General features: G+C 38.5%; 1 protein-coding gene across 5 annotated transcripts in view; it reads left to right on the top strand.

Moving 5' to 3' along the window:
- Window positions 1-25,819, top strand: part of LOC130909407 (dedicator of cytokinesis protein 9-like) — a 48,046-nt gene that overhangs the window by 1,780 nt on the left and 20,447 nt on the right. For all 5 annotated transcript variants that reach the window (XR_009061750.1, XR_009061751.1, XM_057825845.1 and 2 more), the window contains exons 2-30: window positions 332-448; window positions 5,130-5,219; window positions 5,631-5,713; window positions 8,085-8,154; window positions 8,461-8,556; window positions 8,972-9,106; window positions 9,413-9,587; window positions 10,685-10,734; window positions 10,945-11,019; window positions 11,094-11,234; window positions 11,332-11,679; window positions 11,763-11,845; window positions 12,145-12,267; window positions 12,318-12,421; window positions 12,516-12,703; window positions 13,082-13,147; window positions 13,709-13,801; window positions 13,940-14,051; window positions 15,665-15,783; window positions 15,955-16,041; window positions 16,428-16,517; window positions 16,606-16,721; window positions 16,805-16,874; window positions 17,125-17,250; window positions 22,599-22,670; window positions 22,768-22,914; window positions 23,052-23,135; window positions 23,214-23,325; window positions 23,393-23,568. Coding sequence is in view for 3 of the 5 variants with exons in the window: in XM_057825845.1 (XP_057681828.1) it covers window positions 332-448; window positions 5,130-5,219; window positions 5,631-5,713; window positions 8,085-8,154; window positions 8,461-8,556; window positions 8,972-9,106; window positions 9,413-9,587; window positions 10,685-10,734; window positions 10,945-11,019; window positions 11,094-11,234; window positions 11,332-11,679; window positions 11,763-11,845; window positions 12,145-12,267; window positions 12,318-12,421; window positions 12,516-12,703; window positions 13,082-13,147; window positions 13,709-13,801; window positions 13,940-14,051; window positions 15,665-15,783; window positions 15,955-16,041; window positions 16,428-16,517; window positions 16,606-16,721; window positions 16,805-16,874; window positions 17,125-17,250; window positions 22,599-22,670; window positions 22,768-22,914; window positions 23,052-23,135; window positions 23,214-23,325; window positions 23,393-23,568 (3,348 nt within the window). In the remaining 2 variants the exon portion in view is untranslated. The remainder of the gene's footprint in view (window positions 1-331; window positions 449-5,129; window positions 5,220-5,630; window positions 5,714-8,084; window positions 8,155-8,460; window positions 8,557-8,971; window positions 9,107-9,412; window positions 9,588-10,684; window positions 10,735-10,944; window positions 11,020-11,093; window positions 11,235-11,331; window positions 11,680-11,762; window positions 11,846-12,144; window positions 12,268-12,317; window positions 12,422-12,515; window positions 12,704-13,081; window positions 13,148-13,708; window positions 13,802-13,939; window positions 14,052-15,664; window positions 15,784-15,954; window positions 16,042-16,427; window positions 16,518-16,605; window positions 16,722-16,804; window positions 16,875-17,124; window positions 17,251-22,598; window positions 22,671-22,767; window positions 22,915-23,051; window positions 23,136-23,213; window positions 23,326-23,392; window positions 23,569-25,819) is intronic.

The following is a 25,819-nucleotide window of genomic DNA, read 5'->3' as shown; positions in this document are numbered from 1 at the left end:
TAAGAACTTGTACTTTTTACTTAACAACCTGACCATTGACATAGCTAATTACTTCACCCCAGTTTTGTATTGTAGTTGCATTTGAGATCATGCGATAGTGTCTGGTAGAGTCATACACAAACACACAAACTCCACGCTCAGCCTTCTGTTGCTTCCTTCATTTATTGTGCTGCTCTAACTGATGACTTCTTGTGAAAGAACAATGGCAACTTGTCCACACAGTTTTCGTACCCCTCCGCTCTTGAAAACAAATTCTCTTATGTATTTTACAGTCACCGGTCAAAAGTTGCTCTGCCACATGTTGATGCCATGTTATTCTTTACTTTTTTAGGTCAAGCCCAAAGTCATAGAGCCTCTGGACTATGAGAGTGTAATCTTACAAAGCAAAATGCAGATAATCAGTGATCCTCTGAGGGACATGTTGCAGTTCCCGCCGGATGACTTCCAGGTAAAAGTGTTTAATTGCAACATCAGTTAGAACAAAGAAACAAACAAAGGCCGAATATATCATTTAATTTCTCATCAAAGAAAGGGATTTCAGGGGCACCATAGACTCTGACTTGATTGTCTTTTTCAATAACCCAAGTTTTAATTTTAATCCAGGGACTTCTTGTTTTATTTTCCTCAGTGTTTTGTTTTAAGAAGCAGAATTGGAAGGTCACACACACTGCATATAGGTGTTTTCATTTGTCGGCATTCAGATGCAAACACCAAGCGAAATTACCACAAAGATGAACATGATCTCCTAATCCAAATTTATACATACTATTGACAAACCTTTCAGCCCTTTTACCTTAAAATATATGTACTATACAGTACATTTATTTGCAAAAATATATCGACGTACGATTGGCAGGTTGGCAAACAAAATCGATGCAGTAAAGTTACAATCCAAAAGACTTTCCATTTTCATGTTTGCAAACACTTTGGTTTCACAACACTGTTATTGTTACTCATTTGGAAACAGCAGATTTTCTCATTGCTGCATATCACTTTGGCTGTTGGAAATGAGGGTTTTCTTAGCCTGCGCAGTAATCCTAAATTCCTTGCTTTTTTCTTAGCTCTGTATAGCTTTGTGAATGCCTTTTTTAAGCATCAATGAGAATGAGTGTTCCTTACTGGTGGTATCAAACAAAATAAATTCTGCAGTTGTTGGCATGCATTAGACAAGTTGAGACAGAGGTAAATATTTTAGAGACTAATGAAGGCTGCTCACAGCTAGACATATCGCAGGTGAGCTTGGGCCCATTCCAACTGAATTTGGTTGAGAAGCAGTGGACTTGTCAATCATATGTGTAATAGGTGTTTTGCCCTTTATGGGGCAAAGGACTAATTTCGAAGATGATTTGAATTTAAGACAAAATGAATGCTACAGGCCTCAATACCAATTTATATGATAACTACCTGCCACTCAGTGAGAAAAGGTAATAGTATAATCATTCTATAGTCTCCAACTTTTCATTCTTCTGCCTAGCAAACAAATGTTATACTGTATATCACTTGTGTGGAGGTGAGGAGAAAGGAGTGTGAGGTTAGTGGTTACAGAGGAGTTTCACACATTCCGGCCTCGTGCAAGTGCATGTGAGCACATGAAGTGGGTATGAGAGAGAAGGTCATAGCCTGATTGTAGAAAGTGCTGATTCGTTTAGCTGCTAAAATGCCACCCTACGCTCATAGGTGGAGTTTGACTTTTGGGGCGGGGGGCACAACATGTTGATGACCCCTAAACGCAGTGTCAGCAATAAAATGAATTTATAAGAACATTTATAATAATAAGTTGAAAATGTTTTTTTTTTTTTTTTTTTCCCATCATTTTTGAGGGGAATTCTAAATCAGGCTGCTTGGAACAGCTATAATTTTCGCCAAGATCGTCATCCATTGAACATGGTATGCCCGCTGGTGTTGGCTCTGTTGTACAATTAGTGTCTTTAGTGGGGAAAATTGAAACGCCGCTCACCATTTTGGCAGTGCTCTCTGTTGTTTCATGGTCCACATTTTCAATCATTGGTTCTTACTCAATAGTTGTTGTCGCTTTTGAAAGCTTAGGTTTGAAATTTTTTTTTAAAAATTACATATACCCATCTTGCCTCTTCAGTCCTCGGGTGGTTTTGGCTAAACAAAGCAAATGAAGGTGCTAGTCAGATGATAAAAATATCTTTTTTTTGTTCATTTAATTCATTGTTGTTGTTTGTCTTATTGCTTTACAGCTTTTATAGACAATATTTTACCGGAAAACTCTTAATTTTAAAATCATATATAGGAAAGTCAATTACATGCAATGACACTTTTCGCCTACCGAGGGGTGGCCCTCCCTTAAACTCCGCGTATGCCTCCACTCGACCCTTTCATGAATAAGCCCTACATGCCTCACTCCCTTTGAGACATGCTGCTCAAACAATGTGCAAATAAATGCTGTTAATTTGACCACAGTTGATTAATGGCACTTTGTGTGGATTTGTTTTGAATTATCTTCATGTTATTCCCATTGAGACACATATGTTGGCTTTCCTGGGGAGATAAAAATACGTGAAACAACATGCTACAGTACATCATTGATTACTCTCTTCTAATTGTTATTATCACCATGTGAGTTGAATCATTTTTCTTTAATTTTTTTGGTTGGATGATCTCTGTGGAGGAGTGCACATGTGCCAAGGATTAACACATAACATTTTGGTGTCATGGTTAGTTCTTACTCGTAATCCTTGTGAGGATAAGTGGTATAGATGATAAATTCATAAATGAATGAATTATTAGTGGTTAACGCAGCTTAGGTAGAATGTAAATTGGAAGGGACTAGAAAAAGTATTTCCATTCCATTCAAGTGATAGCGAATCACGATTGCTGCAGATGGAGTAGAGGGCGTATGAGAGATCGGTAGTTTAGAATTTAGGAAAGGAACTTGGAGGGACAGATGACAGATTTGCCAAAGGGATGGAAATTGCTGTAGTGAACATATTCCTCCAGTAGAGACAGGCGTAACTAACAGTGGTTATCTATCCTTCTTTAAATCCATCTCACCACCCATGGTTAAACTTCAATCCTCCTTCTGTAGCGGCACATAGCATCGAATGGAGCCCTATTCATCAATAAAATCACCAGAGTTTGGGTGAGGTGCTAGGAAGCAAATGGCAGGCTTTTTAGCCACTGAGAGTATTGTCCTGGCAAAATTCGGATATCCATTTTGTAAGAATATGTCCAACTATCCATGGTTAACCTTAAAAAGTTCTTCTATAGTGGCATTAATGGTCTTCTCTTGATAACAAGTCGCCATGTACATAGGAAAAACACTTGCTTATAACAAACAGAGTTTTTAGAAGGTTATCATAAGTGTGCAACTCGAGGGAAAGGAAAACGTAAATTATGTATCCAAAATGATGTAATAATAATATTAACAATAATAATAATAATAATAATAATAATAAAAATTAATAGTAATAATAATCAGTCCTGGGACTTTAACAGATTAATTTGGTTATTGTACAGGCTTTAAATGATCCCCAGTAATGCTTGTTTGTGTGAGAATATGAGACATTAAAGGCCAATGACATATCTAGGTCATTGAAGCTCGGCTTTGCAACACAAGATGTGTGTGTTGAGTAACACTTAATGGTGGATGCACACTCCTAGTCCTGTGGCAACAGGATTGATTATTCCCTTTCTGGCGCCACAATACATGACTAATAAGATTAAGGAGATCTTCAGACTGAATATCTTACTCTGCGGCCATTATTACTATTTTTGCATTGATTTACATATTATATGTTTAAATTGGTAATCTATAAAGATTAATATCTGCTTAAACTGCCAAAGAATTTGGAAATCCTTGCACAATGACTTGTGTTTCAATTCAATTTAAAGAAACGGGTACTTCAAAAGAATATACTTAAATTAGAATAACGTATAGTAAAATTTGAATGCTGTAAAATTACATCGGAATCTCCAACTAAATGTACTTACCATGTTTTCATGAAGGCTGTTAAGAAACAGTATCTGAGGACTCTACATAGAACTGGTCACCTGTCAGATGTCTTAATCAGGGAGGTGCCCAACAGTAGTTGGTCATTGTGTCAGAGCTTCATTGGTCCTCTGCAGAAAGAGGAGAACCTTCCAGGAGGACAACTATCACTGCAGTCCAGTCAGTCATGTTTGGTTGAGTGGCCCGACAGAAGCCACTTTTTAATAAAATGAGGCCTGCCTGGCATAAACGCCAGGCATTCTGCTTGGAGGAAACCAAGCACCTCTATTCATCTAGCCTCAACGTGAGCGCGTGGTGGTGGCTGAGTGTATGATTTGCAAGTGTAAGAAATAGGAGACTAAGCAGGATTGAAGAAAAGATAATTGCATCAATATATGTACAGACATCCGATGTGAAAATTTTCTCCAGATTGCTTTGGACCTCAGAGTGGGTTGATGGTTTATTGCAGGGTTCACTAAATCCGGACCTTGGAGCCACTTTTCCTGTCATGTTTTCCATGTCTTCCTCTCCAACACACCTGAATCAAATAATCAGGATCATTATCAGGCTTCTGGAGAGGTTGCTGATGACATAATCATTTGATTCAGGTGTGTTAGGGGAGAGCGACGTGGTAAACACAACAGGATAGATGGCATCGAGGTCCAGATTTGGTGAACCCTGGTTTATTGTATCTTCTTACACGATAATCACCATAAGCACAGAGCCAAGAAAACAAAGGAGTTAATGTCAGGAAAACTCTGAATGTCCTTTAGCCCAAACTTGATCCGATCAAAAATCTCTGAAGACAGATTTCTGAAAATGGTTGTGAAGTGATACCCTTCACCCAACCTGGTGGTGCTGGAGACGTGATGCAAATAGGAATGGGCAACACTCTCCATGCATTTGGCATCACACACTGCCAAAGATGGATCAACAAAATACTGAGCAAAGGATGTAAATATTTATGTAAATGGGATGGCATGCGACGAAGCTGTAACATAACAAAATGTGGAAAAGATGAATCGATGTGAATACGCTCCTGAGCTGCATGTTGACTATTTCCACCTTAAAACCTACTCAATTTCACTTTTAATTCTAATTTTTACACTTCTTTAATCCCAGTAAAAAATTGTCTCAAAAAGGCTGTTTTATTTTGTGCCTGTCTCATCAGATATGCACTTTGATACGCCAGAGCCGGACTGTTTTCTCTTCTGTGCCAGAAAATGCTGAACAAGACGCACATTCATTGTTTGTTCGAGAGGTAAAACCATCACATGTACCATGATACGATTGTGCTTTCAAAATTTGAAAAATAGAACAGATACAACGTAGACTTGTTCTTACATGTGAACTTCAGATAGAACGTTTCCACTCTCAGTGAAATCCACAGCAGATGGGCCTTTTTTATGATTCTCCAGACTGTTCTGCTGTTGGTTTGGGTGTGGCCTTTTTATTGCGACTAAAAAACATTCTCCCCAAGTTTGTGCCAGAAATGACATCATGAACTGGAATAGCTAACATGATATGAATTGGAATCCTTCCAGCCATCTTACCTTCTTCCATATGTAATGAATTTCCATAACAGATATCCAATTCTTCCTATAAGTAGCCCTTATTATGCATTTATTATTTCATTTATTGAATTACAATGCATACCTTTGTTTTTCTACAGTGTATGAAAAGTTATATGTCAGAGTGGAATGTGGTCAATTACAAGTATGAAGAATATTCTGGGGACTACCGACAGCTTCCCAAGTAAGATTTAAAATCTGAAACTGCATGTTCAGTAAGATCTGGGATGTCATGTCCTAAGGCAGACAGTCTCATGCTATGTCCTCTAAATATTTTATCCCGAAATATGGAGGCACACATGGAAATTTGTTGTTTTGGAGCTGCAAGACAAAACACAGTAGTGCTTCTACTTTGTATCTTCCAGCGTTGTAATGTGCTATTCTTTGACCATGATGAAGAACATTAGTTGCAATGACAATTTAGAGAAAAGGCATAGATGTTGAAGTAATTACATTGCATTCTTATTATTTATTGAATTATTTTTGCTTAATTGCTTAATTAATGCTCTAATAACTATTTAAAAACACCAATAAAAAACACTTCAAAAACAAATGAATATATTACAATTTTTATTACAATATGATTAACACCCACCCACAAAAACTTATATAAAGACATACAGAACACTTTAAAATGCAACTTTTTTCCCCATCTTGACCTACAACCTTACCCACCTTGTCTTCACTGATGCAAAAGCATCTATCGCACTTTCATATGACAGTTGTTTTGGAAGGTGCACTTCTTTCCTGGACTTGGTGTGCTTGGACTTGGTGCTGATGTGAATAAGTTCGCTGTAAAGGATGGCCCAGGATGTACAGATGTAGAAGGAAAATGTTTCAGAAGAGAATCTACAAAGAGAAGAAAGTGGAATGTTACATTATATTAGTCAAATAGCTGTTGATTGTGAAACCAGCATGACATAACCATAATAGCGCCTAAATTCTAATGCAGTCTACTGGATCCAGCCACTATCTTTGATGGGCGTAGTTAAAAAAATATATTCTTGAAGCACTGCAACTACACAGGACTATCCAGTAATAATTAATTAGATAATATATGATAGTAAAAAAAAAAAAAAAAAAAAAAAAAAAATTGAATATTTTTTTCCATGATTGTGATCGCGATTTTAATGAATTAATGACACATTTGATAACAAATGTTTTGCATTTAAATCCGTGGCACTTTTAGTCCCCCATACCACAGAACTTTGAAAATATTAATTGCATATTTAATGGTGTATTTATTTAATTAATCTTAGCACTTTTAGGCAAGGCCAATTTATTTGAAAAGCACAATTTAACACAATATAAAAGTGGTCCACATCACATGAAAATAAGCAAGACAATTTTAGTCCCCCATACACTTTGTCCAAATTTCTCTAAAATGGAAGGGGGAGTAATTTTAACTGAAACTAATCCACAGCTGGCTGAATACTGAAAATATTTCTAAAACAACAGCCCGGCTAATGATACAGTATAATGTAGCTTTAGCAGTAAGTCATATAAACTCTATGTATATAACCGCTTGCTTGACGTTGCGCTAAGTATACGTGCTTATGCTGTTGAAAAAATCATCACAACATACCTCTGTCTTTCTTCACGTTTATGCTCTCTTCTTTCTTTTTCTTCTCTCTAAAATGCGACCAGGAGGGCTTTTGTCTTTTCATGAAATTGACTCGTCACTGTAACGTCGCTCAATTGCGGAGGCTAAAAATAGCACCTTCAGGTAGCTCGCTGGTCTGCCGAGTGGTGAGACTAGGGTCTGTGGTGAAATCATCGCATCACAGGAAAAAGTGAAACGGGCAGAAGGCACACTAGAAAAATGATTTCATTATTATTTAAAGATTTACTACGATAGGTTATGTTGTTCTTTTGTTTTATTGTTTTGTATAATTTTTTGAATACTGCTATAATCAAATATTATTAGAATGTTTTTCTTGATGCCCTTTTGGACACTGCGGCAGCCCTAGGCATTTGCCTAGCTCGCCTTATGGACGGCACGGGTCTGTAGGTCTGGGGATTGTGCCGGCCGTATGAGATGCTCAACTTCATTATAATGTTCCTCATGCCATTCTTTAACAATTATGTTCAATGATTATGATGCCAAAATGTTAGGGTTTTCCATTATTTTGTCCAACCCCTGTATATCAGTTGGTGCAAGAGCATTACAGCAACAATTTTCCTCTCTAAATTATTAGGTGGTGTCAAAATTATTTTAAAACTAAAAATATATCAAAAGCTTGAAGCTTTAGAATGAATCTGAGGTAAAATGTTTTCTCGATGAGCGCCATCCAGTATTTGAGTCAGATAGTGTAGAGGTTAAGATTGGCTAAAAACAAGCCTTGTCCTTGACTTTGAGAGGACGTTGTCTTTTATATGTACCAAGCAAACTGTCAAATACTAAACACAATACTTCACCAGCATTCTTACCCCAAATGCATTTGAAACGGTGAGAACTATTGAATATTTTGTATGTTAAGAAACTATCTAGAAATGTAATTATGGAATGAACTCTAATGTATGTTAAAGCATGTTAAATTGACTCTTCCCAACAGTAAGGTGATCAGGCTCGAGAAACTGGCCACTCATTTGTTTGAAGTGGATGAGGAAGTGGAAAAAGATGAGGTAACAATTTGAAAAACTCTTCCCCTTTGAGATTACCAATAGAAACTTACCACTGGAATTTGGAATACATAAATTAATTACCTATTCACAGCTTTTGAAGCTTGTTAAGAGCATATTCAGCAGATTTGCCCGATAAGTGAACATAATTATAGAATATACTTTAAGTATAGAATATTCAAAAGGAATAGAATGTGTAACCCACTATGTTATATGGTATGCCTTTCAGTAATACAAAATTGTTTTCTCAGGGTTTTAGGATGTTATTGTAAATGCCTTCAAGTGTTTTATCAGCGCTCCCTCCTGCAGGATACAGACTCGCTTGGGTCTCACAAGGGAGGAGTGTCTAAACACGGCTGGCTGTACAAAGGCAACGTGAACAGTGCAATCAGTGTTACTATGCGTGTGAGTACCATAACGTCCTCCATTCCAGGCACCACACCGTACAATGTCACCATGTACTTTTGTGGCTGAACAGCTGAATTAGTTCAGAGGCATCATATATTTATGTATGCCTCATTAGTGTCAGTCTATGGTACTGTATGTATCAGGGCAATCAAGACCAATCCTGGCCGTTATATTCTTTCTATGGTCTTACATAAATGCCTATGTTTATATTATTCCTGACACGCAGTTTTGTCTCAACAGCATAGACTTCAGATCAAGGGGTTGACCTTGATGAAGCCTAGGCCAGGGTAAAAGATTAGGGAGTAAAATAACATCACAACCTATTTCCTTAAATTATGCTTGGACTGTAGATAAAGTATTTTTTCAATGCAAAGTTCTCACTGACATCATACCTCTAATTGTCACTCTCCAGTCCTTTAAAAGGCGATACTTCCATCTGGCTCAGCTTGGTGATGGCTCATACAACCTAAATTTCTACAAAGATGAAAACACCTACAAAGAGCCCAAAGGAACAATCTTCCTTGATTCATGCATGGGCGTTCTTCAGGTTGGAGTCGGGGGGCAACACACACATTAACACACACAGTAATGTAATGGATTAGTGCTAACTATGGTTTCAACAAAGTGGGACATGAAAATGTTGGGCCTGGGAGCTCGAACTTAGGCAGCCTTTGCCACTCAAACATTTTCATGCTACTGTGGCCATATCAAACTAGAGGCACATAATTCGATTGGAGGCAAATTTTTTTTTTTTTTTAAATTTCAAAATTCCTAATTGTTGTTACGCATTCGCATATACGTTTTCAAACTATAAACCCTTCTTACCGGTAACAGTTCTTATCTTGATTTGCAGAACAATAAAGTAAGAAGGTTTGGTTTTGAGCTGAGGATGCAAGATAAGAGCACATTCTTGCTGGCTGCAGAGAGTGAATTGGAGATGGAAGAATGGATCAGTACTCTTAACAAAATTCTTCACAGCACCTTTGAACAAACCATGCAGGAGAGACACCAGAGGGACATACAAGATGGCATGTTTTTTTTTTTTTTTTTTTTTTTAAACACATTTCCCAGTACAGTGGTACCTCGACACACGATCTTTATGACATTCGATGTAAAATTTTACTCGCCATTTGTTTCTACATTCGATGACACTCTCTAAATACGACGATCTATGACACCACTGAAGTTTCATTGTTTTCCCGCAAGACGGACGCTCGGCAGATTTTCTTGTGAGAGAAATCAACATGGGTTCCAACAATGTTAGTGCAGGTGGTGCAAAACAGGAAAAAAGGTGATGCTTACAGTTACCACTGACATAAAGATAGATATGACAGAAAAATATGAGCGTGGGGTGCGCATCCGTGATATGGCTCGCTCAACAATACAGCCGTAGTCGGTCTATGACGGGCTTCTTCCGTTCGCCAGTCTTAATAATTTAAAGTGGCAATTATTATTGTGGTAACATTGCCAAAGAAATCGCCAGCTTCATCAGGTTTCTAATCATTTATTCCATCAACTTGTGCCTACAGTGTCCCCCGCAGCAAGTAAACAAAGTGAAACTAAAAAGGCTCACTCTATGAAGTCCGCCACGATGCGTGCAGGTTCACCACGCAAACACATTCACCACATTAGAACCCCGTTTGTTACATTATTACAGGTATTATTATTATTATTGCTAATATTATATTATTATTCCAATTTTTATGCATAATATATTTGTTTTGCTCTTTGAAATTGATATTTGCAATGGTAACATCAATATTATTGAGAGTTGAATGTAGGTTTTCGGGCTTTGGAACGAATTAATGGAATTATAATGTTTCTTATGGGAAAATCCTGCTCGACATACGACCATTTCGACTAACAAACCAGATCATGTAACAAATTAACTTTGTATGTAGAGGTACCACTGTAATTGTATATAGTAAGAATGCATAGGTATCACAATAATATCATTCCATCTATCCATTTAACGATTCATAAGGAATTTCAAGTAACCAACATAGAGCAATGGGTTGAATATGCATTTTTCTTTTATGCTCCAACGAGACTATGCATTTCATTGTATTCTGTAATTTAATTTACAGTAGAATTTCATTACGGTTCACTTTGATCTTTTCCACAGATGAGGATGATGGAAGAGCTTTATCTGGAAGTTTTCAAGATAGTTTTCAGGTGGATTCTACTGTCTACTTTGAAGAACTATTGTTATACAATTATAATATTGTTTGAGAATTAAAAATAGTAATCATAATGGTTATTTTCAAGCATACTGAAGTAATCATAATCTAAAACCTGCAAACTGAAACAACAATGAGTGAAACTATTTAACAATTGCAATAATTGCTGTCGAATTTGTGACATTTCTGTTTTTTTTTTTTCTAGACGACCAAAGATAGTGAATTTAAGATTAGGAGTGAAGCCAGGTTGAAATTGATTACTTTGGACCCTGACACACAGGTAATTTCTAATATTGAGATGCTCTCTTCTCGTCATGATTAATGGCTGCCTGACAAAGGTGCTCATATTCGCAGAAACTGGATTGCACAAGCATTGAGCCAGATGTGAGTCAATTTGAGGAAAAATTCGGGAAGCAAATCTTGGTCAGCTGTCATGACTTGTCGTTCAACCTGCAGTGCTGCATTACAGAGAATGATGAGGGGCCGATAACTAATGTAAATTCTTTTAAGAAACTTTCATTAAAGAGAAGTTTTTGTCCGTTGTATGCTTATTTACAGTGTTACAATAAATGTTTTCTTTCTTTCATGAAAGGTGGAACCTTTCTATTTGGTTCTGTCCCTTTTTGACATTCAGAACAGCAGAAAAATATCAGCTGATTTCCACGTGGATCTCAACCACCCTTTGGTCCGACGAATGACACCAGGTTTTGCTTGCGGCCACGACTTGGACAGGAACGTTTGTAAGGGTGAAGATCCCTTTAGTAGGAGAAGGCTTGCTAATGGCTTTCCAGAGACACTTCTCCAATATACCAAACAGGCAGTGTTTTCAGTCACGTGCCCCCATCCCGATATCTTCCTGGTGGCGAGGATTGAGAAGGTCCTCCAAGGGGGTATTACCCACTGCAGTGAACCCTACATGAAGAGCTCAGACTCCACAAAGGTGCCCTCAGGACAGTGACATGTTCCCATCTACCTCCTTTAGTTATTTGCTTTTTTATAATAATAATTTCCTTTTCTGACTAGATGGTGCAAAAGGTACTGAAAAATGCAAAACTGGCCTGCAGCAGATTAGGCCAGTACCGGATGCCATTCGCTTGGTCTGCAAGGTGTTTTTTTTCCACTGAAGTCTGAACATGACTAGTTACATTTCTCACAAAAAACTTTGATATGTATAAAAATTCAAGACAAACTAAAATGCACAACAATATTATTTTATTCTCTTTTGTTTCGATGTCACTGTCATGCCTACAGTACTGTATTCCAGAATTCAGCCATCTTAAGTGATGAAAGGCTAACTTTAATTTCATGCAGTGACCTAAATTTTGTATGAGAGACATGCATTTTCTATCGAGACCTTTACAGTGTGATGAAGGTCAATTTTTACTGTAGTAATGTTTTCCAACAGACCTGTGTTCAAAGATGCATCAGGAAATTTGGACAAAAATGCTCGTTTCTCAGCTCTTTACCGACAAGACAGCAGCAAGTTGTTGGATGAGGACATGTTCAAACTGCTCGCTGACTTTAGAAAGTATATTATCCACTCCCGGCATGATATTCCTACAGCTCTTTTCTGTTCAGTGTTTTATGGTACTCTCCCAACAGACCAGAGAAAATGGCCAAACTTCCTGTGCTGCTAGGGAATCTGGATGTAACTATTGAATATGTGACCCCAGATCTGACCAGTAAACCTATTACACAGTAACTTTGAAACAAAAATACAGTAACCATCTACCTGAAGCAAGTTGTAATAATGGAACTCTTGTCTTTTTGCTGCAGATTGCTTCACTTCGTCCTATATCCCTTTGCGGAACTTTGAAATAAATGGGTCGAACAGCACCACTCTGGAGGTGGAGGAATTTGTACCCTCCATTGCCAAGTGCTCCCAACCTTTTACCATCTATAAAAACCATCTTTATGTCTATCCAAAGCAGCTCAAGTATGATGGTCAGAAATCTTTCGCTAAGGTACAGTATATGCATTATACTCTGCAGGCATAAAACAGGAATTGACTTGGAAGAAAGGTTTTGGCTCATTTTCAGCTATGCTCCTTTAAGGCCAATACATTTGCTGAAACCAGCTAAGAAGAGCTGAGAGTATCTTTCAGCAGGAGAGCAGCTTATCATTACAACATAAGAACCACCTTTGTATTTCTCCTTCCATATTTTGTGCTTACTTTGTTTTTAACTGAACCATGCAGCTAACCACACTGGTTAGACACTGTTTACTGTTGATTTCCATTTTATGTGTCTGTGAGTACAGTATATCACTGACTGCCCTTGTTGTTGTTGTTGTTGTTGTTGTTGAGTTCATCTTTGCCAAATGTATACTTCTTGTCTTCTCAGGCCAGGAATATTGCAGTTTGCATTGAATTCAAGGATTCTGACAAGGAAGAAGCACAGCCACTTAGGGTAGATTTACTTGAACTATATTTGTAGATATAATATGCATGTCAGGCCAGTAGGAAGCCGAAAACATCAAGAGCACTCCAGACTGTCCTGAAAGGGGGGATTTTGTCAATAAAATTTGGTACATTGCCATGATTTTTTTTCCCATCTGACTGCACCTGTACAACAAGTAAATTGGCAGATTTTTTTTGTTCACTGAATAAACTTGGATGTTTACTCTTCAAGTCGATTGACATTGTGCATTTGGATATTTTCTTCTAAGGCCCCCTAAAATTTATGTTCGTGAACAGTGTGCTCCTGGTAAAAAAAAATAAAAAAAGTTGGTCTCAATCTGACAAAGTTGAAGATATTAGGGTTGTAGTAAATGCAGATTTTCTAGAGAAGGATTTTAAGAAAAGGATGGAGTGAGTCTGATAGAGTATGTGCCAGTCAAAAATGATGTAATTTTCAAGTCATAAACTTCAAGCTTCAAGCAAGTCCCAAGTTACAGTGGCAAAATTAGCAAGTTTTTAAGAGGTTTTATTTATTGAATTTTAACAATGTGTTTTTCCTTGTTCACAAAAGTGCATCTATGGGCGTCCTGGAAATTCTCTCTTCACAAAGAAGGCCTTTGCAGCTGTTATGCACCACCAACAAAACCCTGAGTTTTATGATGAGGTAACGTTTATTCTCATCACAGTTGATCAGTCTTGTAATCTTTATGTTTTGTCTGATAAAATATGATTTATTGTAAATATTTCTAATCCATGCTGCCATTTTATACGACCCAGAGTACATTTGTCTTTCACAACCCAGATAAAGATAGAGTTGCCAACTCAACTGCACCAAAAGCATCACCTACTTTTTACCTTCTATCACGTTAGCTGTGACAGCAACAACAAGAAGAAAGACTTGGTGGAGACACCAGGTAGGCTGGCCAGAATACACTGAAACTGAATTAATGAAAACAGCAACATACAATGAAGATGTGTCATTGATTTATGGAATTAGAAGTAGCCCAGGAATTAGTGGAGGTGGTGAAATTGCATTACAGACAATGTACACAGATTTACTTTATCTCAAACTTTCCAATTGTTTTGTCCTTTTTTAAAATTGTATTTATTGTGTAGCCTTTGGCCTGATTTTAAAGATCTGAGTAGTAAATAAAGAGGGATTAATTGCGTCAATGCATACCAATGCAATGTACTGCTATCCAGCGGGAGAGTCAGAGGAGCACAGCAGTGGATTTGGCAGATACTTTACTCAGCCACACCTTTGGCCTATTTATGTCCCATTCACTGAAGTCAATATCTCATGCCCTTATAGCAGAGTTGTGTGGCTTTACTCATGCGGCATCTACATCTTCCTTCATTCTCTTGTTTCAAAATTTCTTTGATTATAAATTTTCTGGATAAAATTATCACTGTACGAGCAGCAACATCTGCAACAAAATGCTGTCCTTAATACAACTCTAACATGGAAGAATGTAAAATATCACGATGTAGAACGAAAATAAAGTTAAGTTGTACAATAAAATGTCTGAATGTATAACAAGAGGCAACGATGACAATGACAAAAAGCGGCACTCTCAAAATGGAAACTTGTGGATCCCCAAAAGACAACAGCGTGTAGTGGGACTTCATTACAAAGCCCTACCTACACACATGCTTCCGTTCACGAGATAGGGTCGAATGACACGGCTCAGAGAACAAACAGACCCAATAATGCAGTGCTCAGAGCAGATTTATTAACAATGGTTCGGAGAGGAAGAAGTCTTGGCCCTTGGAGAGGCACGGAAGGCTGTTCGAGCGGGGGGGACGAGCAAGGCGAAGGCCCAGGCAGGATGCGTCTAGAGCCGGTCCTGTAGCAGGGTTCAGGTCACAGGGAAAAGGCAGAGGCACAGACGAGGAGCAGGCTAGAGGCAAAAATCCACAAGGTCAAAAAATGTATCAAAGGCAGAGGCACAGACGAGGAGCAGGCTAGAGGCAAAAATCCACAAGGTCAAAAAGTGTATCAAAAAACCAGCAAGACAAGGTAACTAGGAACGCTCGTAAGTTGCAGTGAGGGCTAACAAACTCGCAATGGCTTAGAGGGCTGTGGGTGTTTATGTAGGGAGGCTGAGGTAATGACCAGGTGTGCAGGACAGGTGTGTGGAATTAGTGTTGATGACTGGAAGGGGAAAAAAAAGGAAAAGGCATACAGGCCTGCAGTGGGTTCTAACATCGAAACCATCTAGTGTGACCCAATGTCTCTAAGGTGCTGACTGGAGTCAAAAGAAGACGTAAACAACACAAACATAAATAACAACAAACAAAAAGCAAAAACAAGAACCAAAATACACTAGTCCATAATAGAAATATTTCTTGGGCCAAAAGTAAAAGCAAAATGAAGCTATATGCTACTGCAGTAGAGTATATTTAAAGAGCATCATCGGACATAAGGTATAATAGTGTTTTCTTCCTCCTCAGTGGCGGTTTTGCTTTTATTTTCAATGTAACTTTCATTCGGAGCATTGGCTAAAAGACTGCAATGTTTCTACAGTGGGCTCAGCATGGTGGCCTCTGCTAAAAGATGGTAGGGTCAACATACAACACCAGCAGCTACCCGTGGCTGCTCATTTGCCTGCAAGCTACCTAAGCTCCCAGGATGCTGTCACTAAGGTAAAAATAACATCTTCTAATTTAAAAAACATTTTGGTAAATGTAACAGATGGATTTTTTTTCCTCCTCGTTTGTATTTAAAAAAAATCATATTAGGATTGTTTTGAGTTCTATGACTGTACAAATTCTCATGTTATGTACTGCATCTCAATCCAGTATTTGCCATTGCAGCATTCTGCGTTGGGTATCAAGTGGGTTGATGGAGGAAAGCCTCTGTTCAAAGTCTCAACGCATCTGGTTTCCACAATTTACACTCAGGTATAATGTAAATAATCAAATACTGACCTCACATTACACCATGACTGCTGTATAGAGACTAATATAGTTGTGTTGTGTGACATTCATCAAGCGCAGGGGTGGGTAAACAATTCCGCAAAGGGCCGCGGAGTGCGTGGGTTTTCAATCCAACCCAACAAGAGGACGTTTCCGCCAATCTAGTGTTTTACGAGTTATTGTTTCTGAAGAAACCTCATTTGTTAAACTGTCAATACGGTGGAACAAAGACCATGACCCACAGCAGCACTTGATGATCAGTTTGCCCACCCCTGGTCTAGCGCAAGCTCTTCAATATTTATACAGAGTAAAGAAATTGCCCTCTTTGGTTTCGAAATGTATTTATTCCATAATAATCCCATTTCATTTAGGATCAACACTTGCACAACTTCTTTCACCACTGTGAAAGCACTGAATTGTCAGAACAAGGATCAGAGGGCGAGCTGGTGAAATTCTTAAAGGTTACATACTTAATCTTTTAAAAGTAAAAGTACAACCATCATGTACGTATGCATCTCCCATTAATTAATCATCTTGGTTGTTTACCAGAGTCTCCACGCAATGGAAGGTCATATTATGGTGAACTTTTTGCCCACCATTCTTAACCAGCTGTTCTGTGTCCTGACTAGAGCCTCAAATGAAGATGTGGCTGTCAATGTGACAAGGTGAGGCCACAACTACCAGCATAATAGTCTTCTCTCCACTTTTGTTTTACATTTAACAATGTGAACTATCTCTTTTGCTCTAGGGTAATGGTGCACATTGTAGCACAGTGCCATGAAGAAGGACTTGAGCATTACCTGAGGTCTTATGTCAAGGTTGTACTGTGAATTGTTGATACAATTACCGTAATTTTTGGACTATAAGGCGCACCTGACTATAAGCCGCAACCCACATCATTTGGCATGAAAATGGCATTTGTTCATAGATAAGCTGCACTAGACTATAAACCGCAGGATTTAAAATGAGGGGAAAAAAAGTATTAGTTTATAGTCCAAAAATTACGGTACACATATAAAATCCAGGAATAAATCACTATAGTTATTGTTTGGTCTTCTCTTTGTACAGTTTGTCTTTAAACCAAGGCCTTATTCTTCGAACAATGTAAATAAGGTTCACGAGGAGCTAACAAAGGCCATGACAGCAATTCTGAAGCCGTCCACTGATTTCCTAACAAGCAACAAGCTGCTTAAGGTACTGTTAAAACATATTCCTGGCTTGTGCTACTCAGCCTATGTTCATACCGCAGGTCCTATGCGCAAATCCAATTTTTTTCGTGGTTTTCCGACTTGAGTCAGGGATTAACTTGACGGTCTGAATGAGACAGGTCTCATAAAAGTGGACCATTTCAAATTCGATCTGGGTCACCTTCGTATGTGGTTAAAATCCGATCCGGGCCACATTTTTCCAGAATGTGGCTGCGGTGTAAACTGTCAAGTCCCCCAAACCGGAATTCATGCAGCAATTACGTCAGCAAAGAGCGAGAGACAGGGCGCTACGTTAGCTGTGCATTAGCGTTAGCGCCTAACTTGAACGCAGGTTTTAAGGAAGAGGCGAGCTTGACAACAGTCATGAAAACAGTCATAAAAAAAAATAAAATGGGGGCTGGGGTCAGATAAGCCTGGGAATGCTTGGTTTTTCCTCTGTGCTCCAAATGAGCAATACAGTATTTCAAGATTACTTACATGGCCGAGAGTCTGGGCAAACTGTTTTTATATGTGTGTGTCATGCACACACAGTGCGTGCATGCTATCAATCCATATTATCTTTGAATATAAAACTAAACGGGGATTATTTCTATCTATTATTTGTGTCCTCTTTTTGGAAATCAAAATATGATCACCGTAGAATAACGTTGAGCCAGCACTTGTTTTGATGCTCCTGCGAATGCGGGTCAGTTTGCACCGCGCATCTCGGACTGCGAATTAGTGCGCATGCATGATACTTGAACGGGCTCAATGGACAAAGGTAGTCTAAACGGGCACACCAAAAAAACAGATGTGACAAAAAAATCGGAATTGTGCATTAAGGCCAGCTGTATGATCCTAGCCATATTTACTTATTACAGGGAGTCCCCAGTGTACGGACAAGTTCCGTTCCTACGCTGGCGAAAAAACCCGAATTTCCGTGAAAATCGGAATTAACCCTTTAAGTACCCCAATTACGCCTTAAATCTCAAAATAACTATCCACAAACATGTATTATACGTCATCGTCTTGTCCTCGCCAAGACGTTGGAGCTAAGTCCTGCCTAGACAGCGAGCTAAGCTGTAATCTTTCCCCTCTCTCTCTCTCATTCGGCTGCGTGACTTCTTCATGGGAGCAAATGCGCTCTTCCTTGTGTGTGCGTGCGCTCTTTTTCCTGTGGCCAAATACGTTCTTCTTCGTGTGTACATGCGCTCAAACTCATGTGCGGAAGTACTACCTGCTCTACGCTTCCTGCGCGAAAAGAAAAGCATGCATCACAAACCAAAAATCAACATTATTTTCAAGTACAAATTTTGCCAAAGGGCAGAACAGTCATATTAATAAAATAAAGTAAAAAATAAAATCTGAGGTACAACAATGTACTGTTTACGCGACCCAAAAAAAAAAAAAAAAAAGACTGGAGACAAAATGGCGGACGATTCTCCGGCTTCGTAAAGTCGAATTCACGTAAGATGGGTACTTCGTAACCCGGGGACTACCTGTACTTGAAAATTGACATTGAAATGTCCATAAATACAAATCAATATTTTAAAAGACGCCTATAAACCAAGTATTATACGGTATAAATATTACAAACTGATATATATATATTTGGGCTGTCAAAATTATCGTGTTAACGCGCGGTAATTAATTTTTTAAATTAATCACGTTAAAATATTTGACGCAATTAACGCACATGTCCCGCTCAGAAAGTATTCTGCCTTTTGGTAAGTTTTACAGCAAGACTTTTTGTGCTGTCCAACAGCGAACTCTTGTGGTCGCTTTGCGACATGGTTTATTGTTTTCTTTCCAGTTCATTATGGCTGCACGACGTCTCGAGCTGATAATGTTGTGCTTATATGATCCTTGGACAAGATTTGTCCGTAAGTATGGTTGTTGTAAAGAATGTACATATTATGTTAGTAAGCGAAATGTTATATTTTTTGTATGAGACGCTTTTTGTTTATGTTTAGTGAACCTGTATAGCGTGCTAAGCTAACGTTGTTGCTAATGCAATGCTTGTGTACATTTTTTTTGTAGTTTTACGACGGTCTAAAGAGGACAATGGTTTGAGGCCATTTTATTAATAAATCGGATGAAAAAGGAAGAAGTCTAATTATTAAGGCGTCGTTCACTAGCTGTCTAGCTTTGGAAAAAGTAGACGCTTCGGAGTAAGGACAGCATAGACAGATTTAAATGACAGTAGAGTGAAATGCCCACTACAGTCCTTTTGTACCGTATGTTTAATGTATACAGTGGGGAGAACAAGTATTTGATACACTGCCAATGGGAAAACCCATTGGCAGTGTATCAAATACTTGTTCTCCCCACTGTATATAAAGGGATGGGAAAACCCATTGGCAGTGTATCAAATACTTGTTCTCCCCACTGTATATCCATCTTGTGTCTTATCTTTCCATTCCAACAATTTATTTTACAGAATATATATATAATTTACAGAAAAATATGGCATATTTTATAGATAGTTTGAATTGCGATTAATTGCGATTAATTACGATTAATTAATTTTTAAGCTGTAATTAACTCGATTAAAAATTTTAATCGTGTGACAGCCCTGATATATATGTATATGTATATATATATATATATGGCGGAAAACACAGACATGGCTGAAAAAGCACTTTCTGCTCTTGAACCCATCTTTAAAATAAACTGCTGTATTTTAAGCCAAAAGAACTGTTGTGTGTATATCTCTATATGCTGCCATAGCAGTTTCATGGCGCATTAAGTCCCCAAACTATTTTTAATTTGTCCGTTTTACCCTGGAGACCCCTGTTTACAGACACCGCGCAACAGCTTTTGTTTCAACCCAGCCATAAAAAGTAGGTGAGTAATTACATTTATTATTTAAAATGTCTATCATTTTAAGCTTAGAATTATTAATTAATGCTTAAGTTTCCATAAATAGGTCACGGATATCTACCTCATAACTATCGCTTAGTAAATATTTGTATAGAAAATCTCGACCAGTCCTTGATGTCTGCGATTTCTGCATCGCATCCCTTGTTACAGTATGTTACCGTGTTTCACACATGAAATCCCCAAAACGTCCGGCTGTGGCCATTCACAGCTGTGTCTTGACACTTGGTGAAACATGCTACACGGAGGTTTTGGATCGAAATAGGATAAGTACGCGATAATATCTCGTTAAAATCATGGTATCTTTTATCATGTTTTCTCATGTTCTCACCTCTAGTTAGGGTTTAGGGGTTTAATTTTTTTTTCTTTTAATGCCCTCCTGCTCAAAATTTCTCTTCCACCAGAACATAGAGATATAAAGCTTTCCAATGATGCATACATATAGGACAATTTTGAAATTTGGCCAAATTGCTGGCCCCAGAGAGGAACTTCAAGCCACCTGAGTGTTTTCCGCCATATACAGGGTGTCGCAGAATAATGTATAGGCCTACACTCTTTGACTTTAAATAGCTAATATATATATTTTTTCTATTTCAGATTTGATTATGGAATAAGAATGGCAGATACAGAGCTTATCGTAGGACAAAAAAATGTACAGAAAACATTCAGGAAATGTGAAAATAAAGCTGAAATGGCAAGAGCTTTACGCGTGAGTTCCACAGAGATGCCCCGACATGAGATCATTCAACCCAGTCACTGTGCCCTTAAAAAAATGGACCAGTAAGTCCCCTGGCTGAAAATCACACCAGACAGTGACTCCAGGCAGAGGCGTCGTGTCCCATTAGGCAAAGGAGGCAATTGCCTCGGGCCCCAAGCTGGAGGGTCAACAGATTTAGCACATGCAGCTTTACTGCACTGTCGCAGCGACAAGTGTGACAGTGCCAGTGAAAGCCTTGTGTCTGAGTTCCCTGAAGGGGTCCCTTCACTTGCTCTACACACTCCCCTCCCTCACGTGACTCAGAGTGAGAGTGAGTGGCGATTTGGCTTTTTTTAATTGGTGTATATCCTAAATGAAGAGAAGTTATCCTTCTGGAAGCGACAAAAGAAAAAAAAAGCAGAATGGGAGAAAAGGAAGCTAGACAGCAGTGATTGTACTATGTTACTGTAGTTTTATGTCCTAATGTAGTAGAAGCCGAGCACATTGAGTGTCATAAAAGCGCTATATGGCTACGTTCATACTACAGGTCTTAATGCACGAATCCGATTTTTTCGTCTTTTTCCGACTCGAGTGAGGCATTAACTTGACGGTCTGAATGTGATAAGTCGCATAGAACTGGACCATTTCAAATCCGATTTGGGTCACTTTCGTATGTGGTTCAAATCCAATCTGGGCCACATTTTTCCAGACTGTCGCGGCGGTCTGTACTGTCCAGTCTCTCAAATCGGAATTCATGCAGCAATTATGTCATCAAAAAGCGAGAGAGACGCCATGGTAGCGGTGCAGCTGTGCGTTATTAGCGCCTAGCTTGCCTTGAACACGGCTTTTTAGGAAGGGTCGGACTTGACAACTGTCCCCCTTACTTGCACATGCTCGAAGGGACCCATGTTGCTTGTTGCCCTGGGCCCCCGGGGACCCTTGCTATGCCTTTGACTTCAGGTAAATTCAAGTGACGTTCCACTGTAGGATGAGGATTTTCTTGTGCCCAGTAACTGCTATTATGGGGATTTATCGGGCCATTCATTTTAAATGTGGCTTCGTCACAGTGAAAACGCGTTATCGTCTGCACATCATGCACGGTACCACTAGCAGAATTCAGTCCTTTGATCAGGGTCATATTCGTTGATAGCATGAACTAGCGCCGGAATAAAACTTTTCCATTGCGCACGTTTCAAAATGTGATGGACGCTTGATTCAGTTCACCTCAGTAGTTTTGGGATGCCTGTTTCACGTGACAGTTGACAAACAGATTTTCATGGGGAATTCTGAACATTATCAATAACATCTTGCTCTTTAGTTGGGCTTGTCGATGTTCTTTTTCATCCCGAATGTTCTTTTTCTAATGCACTGGATGCTTCCATGATTCCCAAAGTTATCTACGATTCGTGAAATGGTGACGCGTGTTGGGGCATCTCTGTGGAACTCAAAAGTGTCTTGCCACTCCAGCTTTATTTTCACATTTCCAGAATGTTTTCAGAAACAAATATCTTTTTGCTCGAACGTCAGCCCTGTATCTGCTATTCTTACTCCAAAATCAAATCTGAAATAGGAAAAAAAAAAAAAAAAAAAGTTTTTTTGCTATTAAAGTCAAAGCGTGTATACATTATTTTGGGACACCCTGTATTGTATATATATATATTTTTTTTAAATAAAAGTGACATTTGCATATTACAATGTGTTGAGCTTCTTTTTATTAGTTTTTCATGCTTTTTCCAGGAATGTTTTTTACACTCTTAATATTTGACATTGTGTTGCAGCACTCTTGGTATTTCTTTGAAACGTTGAGCAAATCCATGGCTCATTATCTCACAGACAGTGGTAAAGTCAAGGTAGGTATTTTTTCAGTTGTAACAGCCTACCTTCCACGGTCAAAGTTGAAACCCTATTTATTTATTTATTTTTTAAAATTTAATCATCCTGGATCAGCTCCCAAGAAACCAATGCTTTTCTTCCTCCTTCAACCATGCAATCGAGATCTTGGTCAATATGCTGATGTCTCACATCACCCAGAAGTTCAAGGACAACCTGGATGCTGCACGCAATGCTAATCAAAGCCTGGCAGTTTTCATTAAGGTTAAGATCACACCCAGAATCTACAATAAAGCATCTCTCTTGTTCCTTTGATTCTCAACTGTATGCAGGTCCAAATGTCAATGTTAAGCACAATGCTTTTTTTCATACTACACTGACTATTGGTATTCTTCCATTAGCGCTGTTTCACTTTTATGGACCGGGGATTTGTGTTCAAGCAGATCAATAACTACATGATTTGCTTCACACCTGGCGACCCCAAGGTTTTTATTTCAGCTCATTCTGACTTAAATGTTAAGTGCTCCCTCAAAACCATATATCCACTCTTATTTTGCTTCCAGACTTTGCATGAATTCAAATTTGAGTTCCTTAGGATTGTGTGCAACCATGAGCATTACATCCCACTCAATCTCCCCATGTCATTTGGAAAAAGCTGCATACATTGGTTCCAAGGTAAGCGTGATTACTTATTAATCATGTGATGAACATCTCTTTGGAGTTCCATCATTGCTGTTCATAGATCAACTGGAGTATTCACTGACTGATGACTTCTGTCGAAACCACTTCCTGGTGGGTCTGCTGCTGAGGGAGGTGGGTAGTGCCTTAAAGGAGAACCAAGAAATTCAGCACATGGCCATCCAGGTGCTGAAGGGGCTGATGATTAAACATGCATTGGACGATCGCTACGCTGCCAGAGTGAGTATATAGCTTTGACGTTGTTAATATAATAATAAAACACACAGGTAATATTATCATACAACTTGATTTGTAAGGCTGAAACATACAGTATACTCTAGCACACATTTGATTTAAAATGAGATTTAATATGAATACTACCGTATTGGCCCGAATATAAGACAGTGTTTTTTGCATTGAAATAAGATTGAAAAAGTGGGTGTCGTCTTATAGTCGTGGTCTAGACGTTATACTCATTCACGACGCTAGATGGCACTAGATATCATTGAAGCGATGTTCTGTCATGACAGATCTCAGCTACTGTCAAGTTTAACCAGTTTGCATTATTTTATTGCAATGTTTTTCCTCATTTAGATTTGTTTCAACACTACGGTTACAGTTAGACTTCACTTTGATGGTTAATGCAATTATTGAAATTTTGTTGTTTTATCACAATAGATTTCATTTAAAAAACCAGAAGCCATTCATTTACGAATGTGAGTGCTCTTTAGTTTACATATTTAAATGTTCAGATATTAAGATTTGAATGAGGCAAAATAACATGCTTTATCTCTCAAATATAATGTTATAATCCGTTGTTTCAGATGTACTGTAATTACTTTCTGTATAAAAATTAATTTGGTATTCAAAAAGTCTTTTTTCAAACTCGAGTCTTGAAAAAGAGTCTTATAATCAGGGCCGTCTTATATTCGGGCCAATGTGGTAATTTAACTTTGCATTCCAACAGTGGTATGAAAATGTGTCTGAACCTTTTGGAATTTCTCACATTTCTGCATAAAATCACCATCAGATGTGATCTGATCTTTGTCAAAATCACACAGATGAAAAAACAGTGTCTGCATTAACTAAAACTTCCCAAACATATATATAGGTTTTCATGTTTTAATGAGGATAGCATGCAAACAATGACAGAAGGGGGGAAACGCAAGTGAACCATCACATTTAATATTTTGTGGCCCCCCTTTCGGCAGCAATAACTTCAACCAGACGCTACTTGTAGCTGCAGATCAGTATGGTACATCGATCAGGACTAATCTTGGCCCGTTCTTTTCTACAAAAGTGCTGTAGTTCATTCAGATTCCTGGCATTAATCGCTGTCTTTAGGTCATGGCACGGGATCTCAATGGGGTTCATGTCTGGGCTTTGACTTGGCCACTCCAGAACGTGCTTTTTGTTCTTCTGAAACCTTTCTTAAGTTGATTTACTTCTGTGCTTTAGATCTTTGTCTTGTTGAAGCATCCATCCTCTTTTTAGCTTCAACTGTCTGACAGACAGCCTCAGGTTTTCCTGCAAAACATCCTGATAAACTTGAAAAAATTCTTCCATTAATGATTGCAAGTTGTCCAGGCCCGGAGGTAGCAAAACAGCCCCAAAAATTATGCTCCCTCCTCCATGCGTCACGGTGGGGAGGAGGTGTTGATGTTGGTGTGCTGTTCCATTTTTCCTCCACACATGGCGTTTTATGTTACTCCCAAACAATTCAACTTTGTCTTGATCAGCCCACAAAATATTATGCCATAACTTCCGGGAGCGTCCAAGTGCCTCTTTGACAACATTAAACGAGCAACAATATATTTTTTTTTAGACAGCAGTGGCTTTCCTTGTGGAGTCCTCCCATGAACACCTTCTTGGCCATAGTTTTAAATATAGTTGATGTGTGCAAAGAGATATTGGACTGTGCCAGTGATTTCTGTAAGTCTTTAGCAGACACTCTAGGGTTCTTTTTTACCTCTCTGAGTATTTTGCGCTGAACTCTTGGCGTCATCTTTGGTGGATGGCCACGCCTTGGGAGAGAAGCAACAGTGCCAAACTCTTTCCATTTGTAGAAAACTTCTCTGACTCTCAATGAACATCAGGACTTTTAGAGGCGGTTTTGTATCCTTTCCCAGCTTTATACAAATCAACAATCCTTGATTGTGAGTCTTCAGACTGCTCTTTTGACCGAGCCATGATGCGCAACAGACAATGCTTCTCATCAAAGACATTTCTTACCAGGTGTGTGTTTTATAGTGGGTAGGGCAGCTTTAAACCACTCATCGGTGATAAGGCACACACCTGACTTAAAATGTTTGGAAAAAATTGGTTTCAATTTTGGTTTCAAAGTCTCCCTGAGACAGAGGGTTCACTTACTTATTTTTCCCCCTTCTGTCATTGTTTCCATGCTATCTTCATTACAATATGAAAACCTCAAACCTAAATGTTTGAGTGATATTAGTTAAAGCAGACACTATTTTTTCATCTGTGTGATTTT

The sequence above is a fragment of the Corythoichthys intestinalis genome, chromosome 2 (assembly GCF_030265065.1).
Source record: "Corythoichthys intestinalis isolate RoL2023-P3 chromosome 2, ASM3026506v1, whole genome shotgun sequence".
Lineage (NCBI taxonomy): Eukaryota > Metazoa > Chordata > Actinopteri > Syngnathiformes > Syngnathidae > Corythoichthys > Corythoichthys intestinalis.
This window is presented reverse-complemented; position numbering and strand designations above follow the sequence as displayed.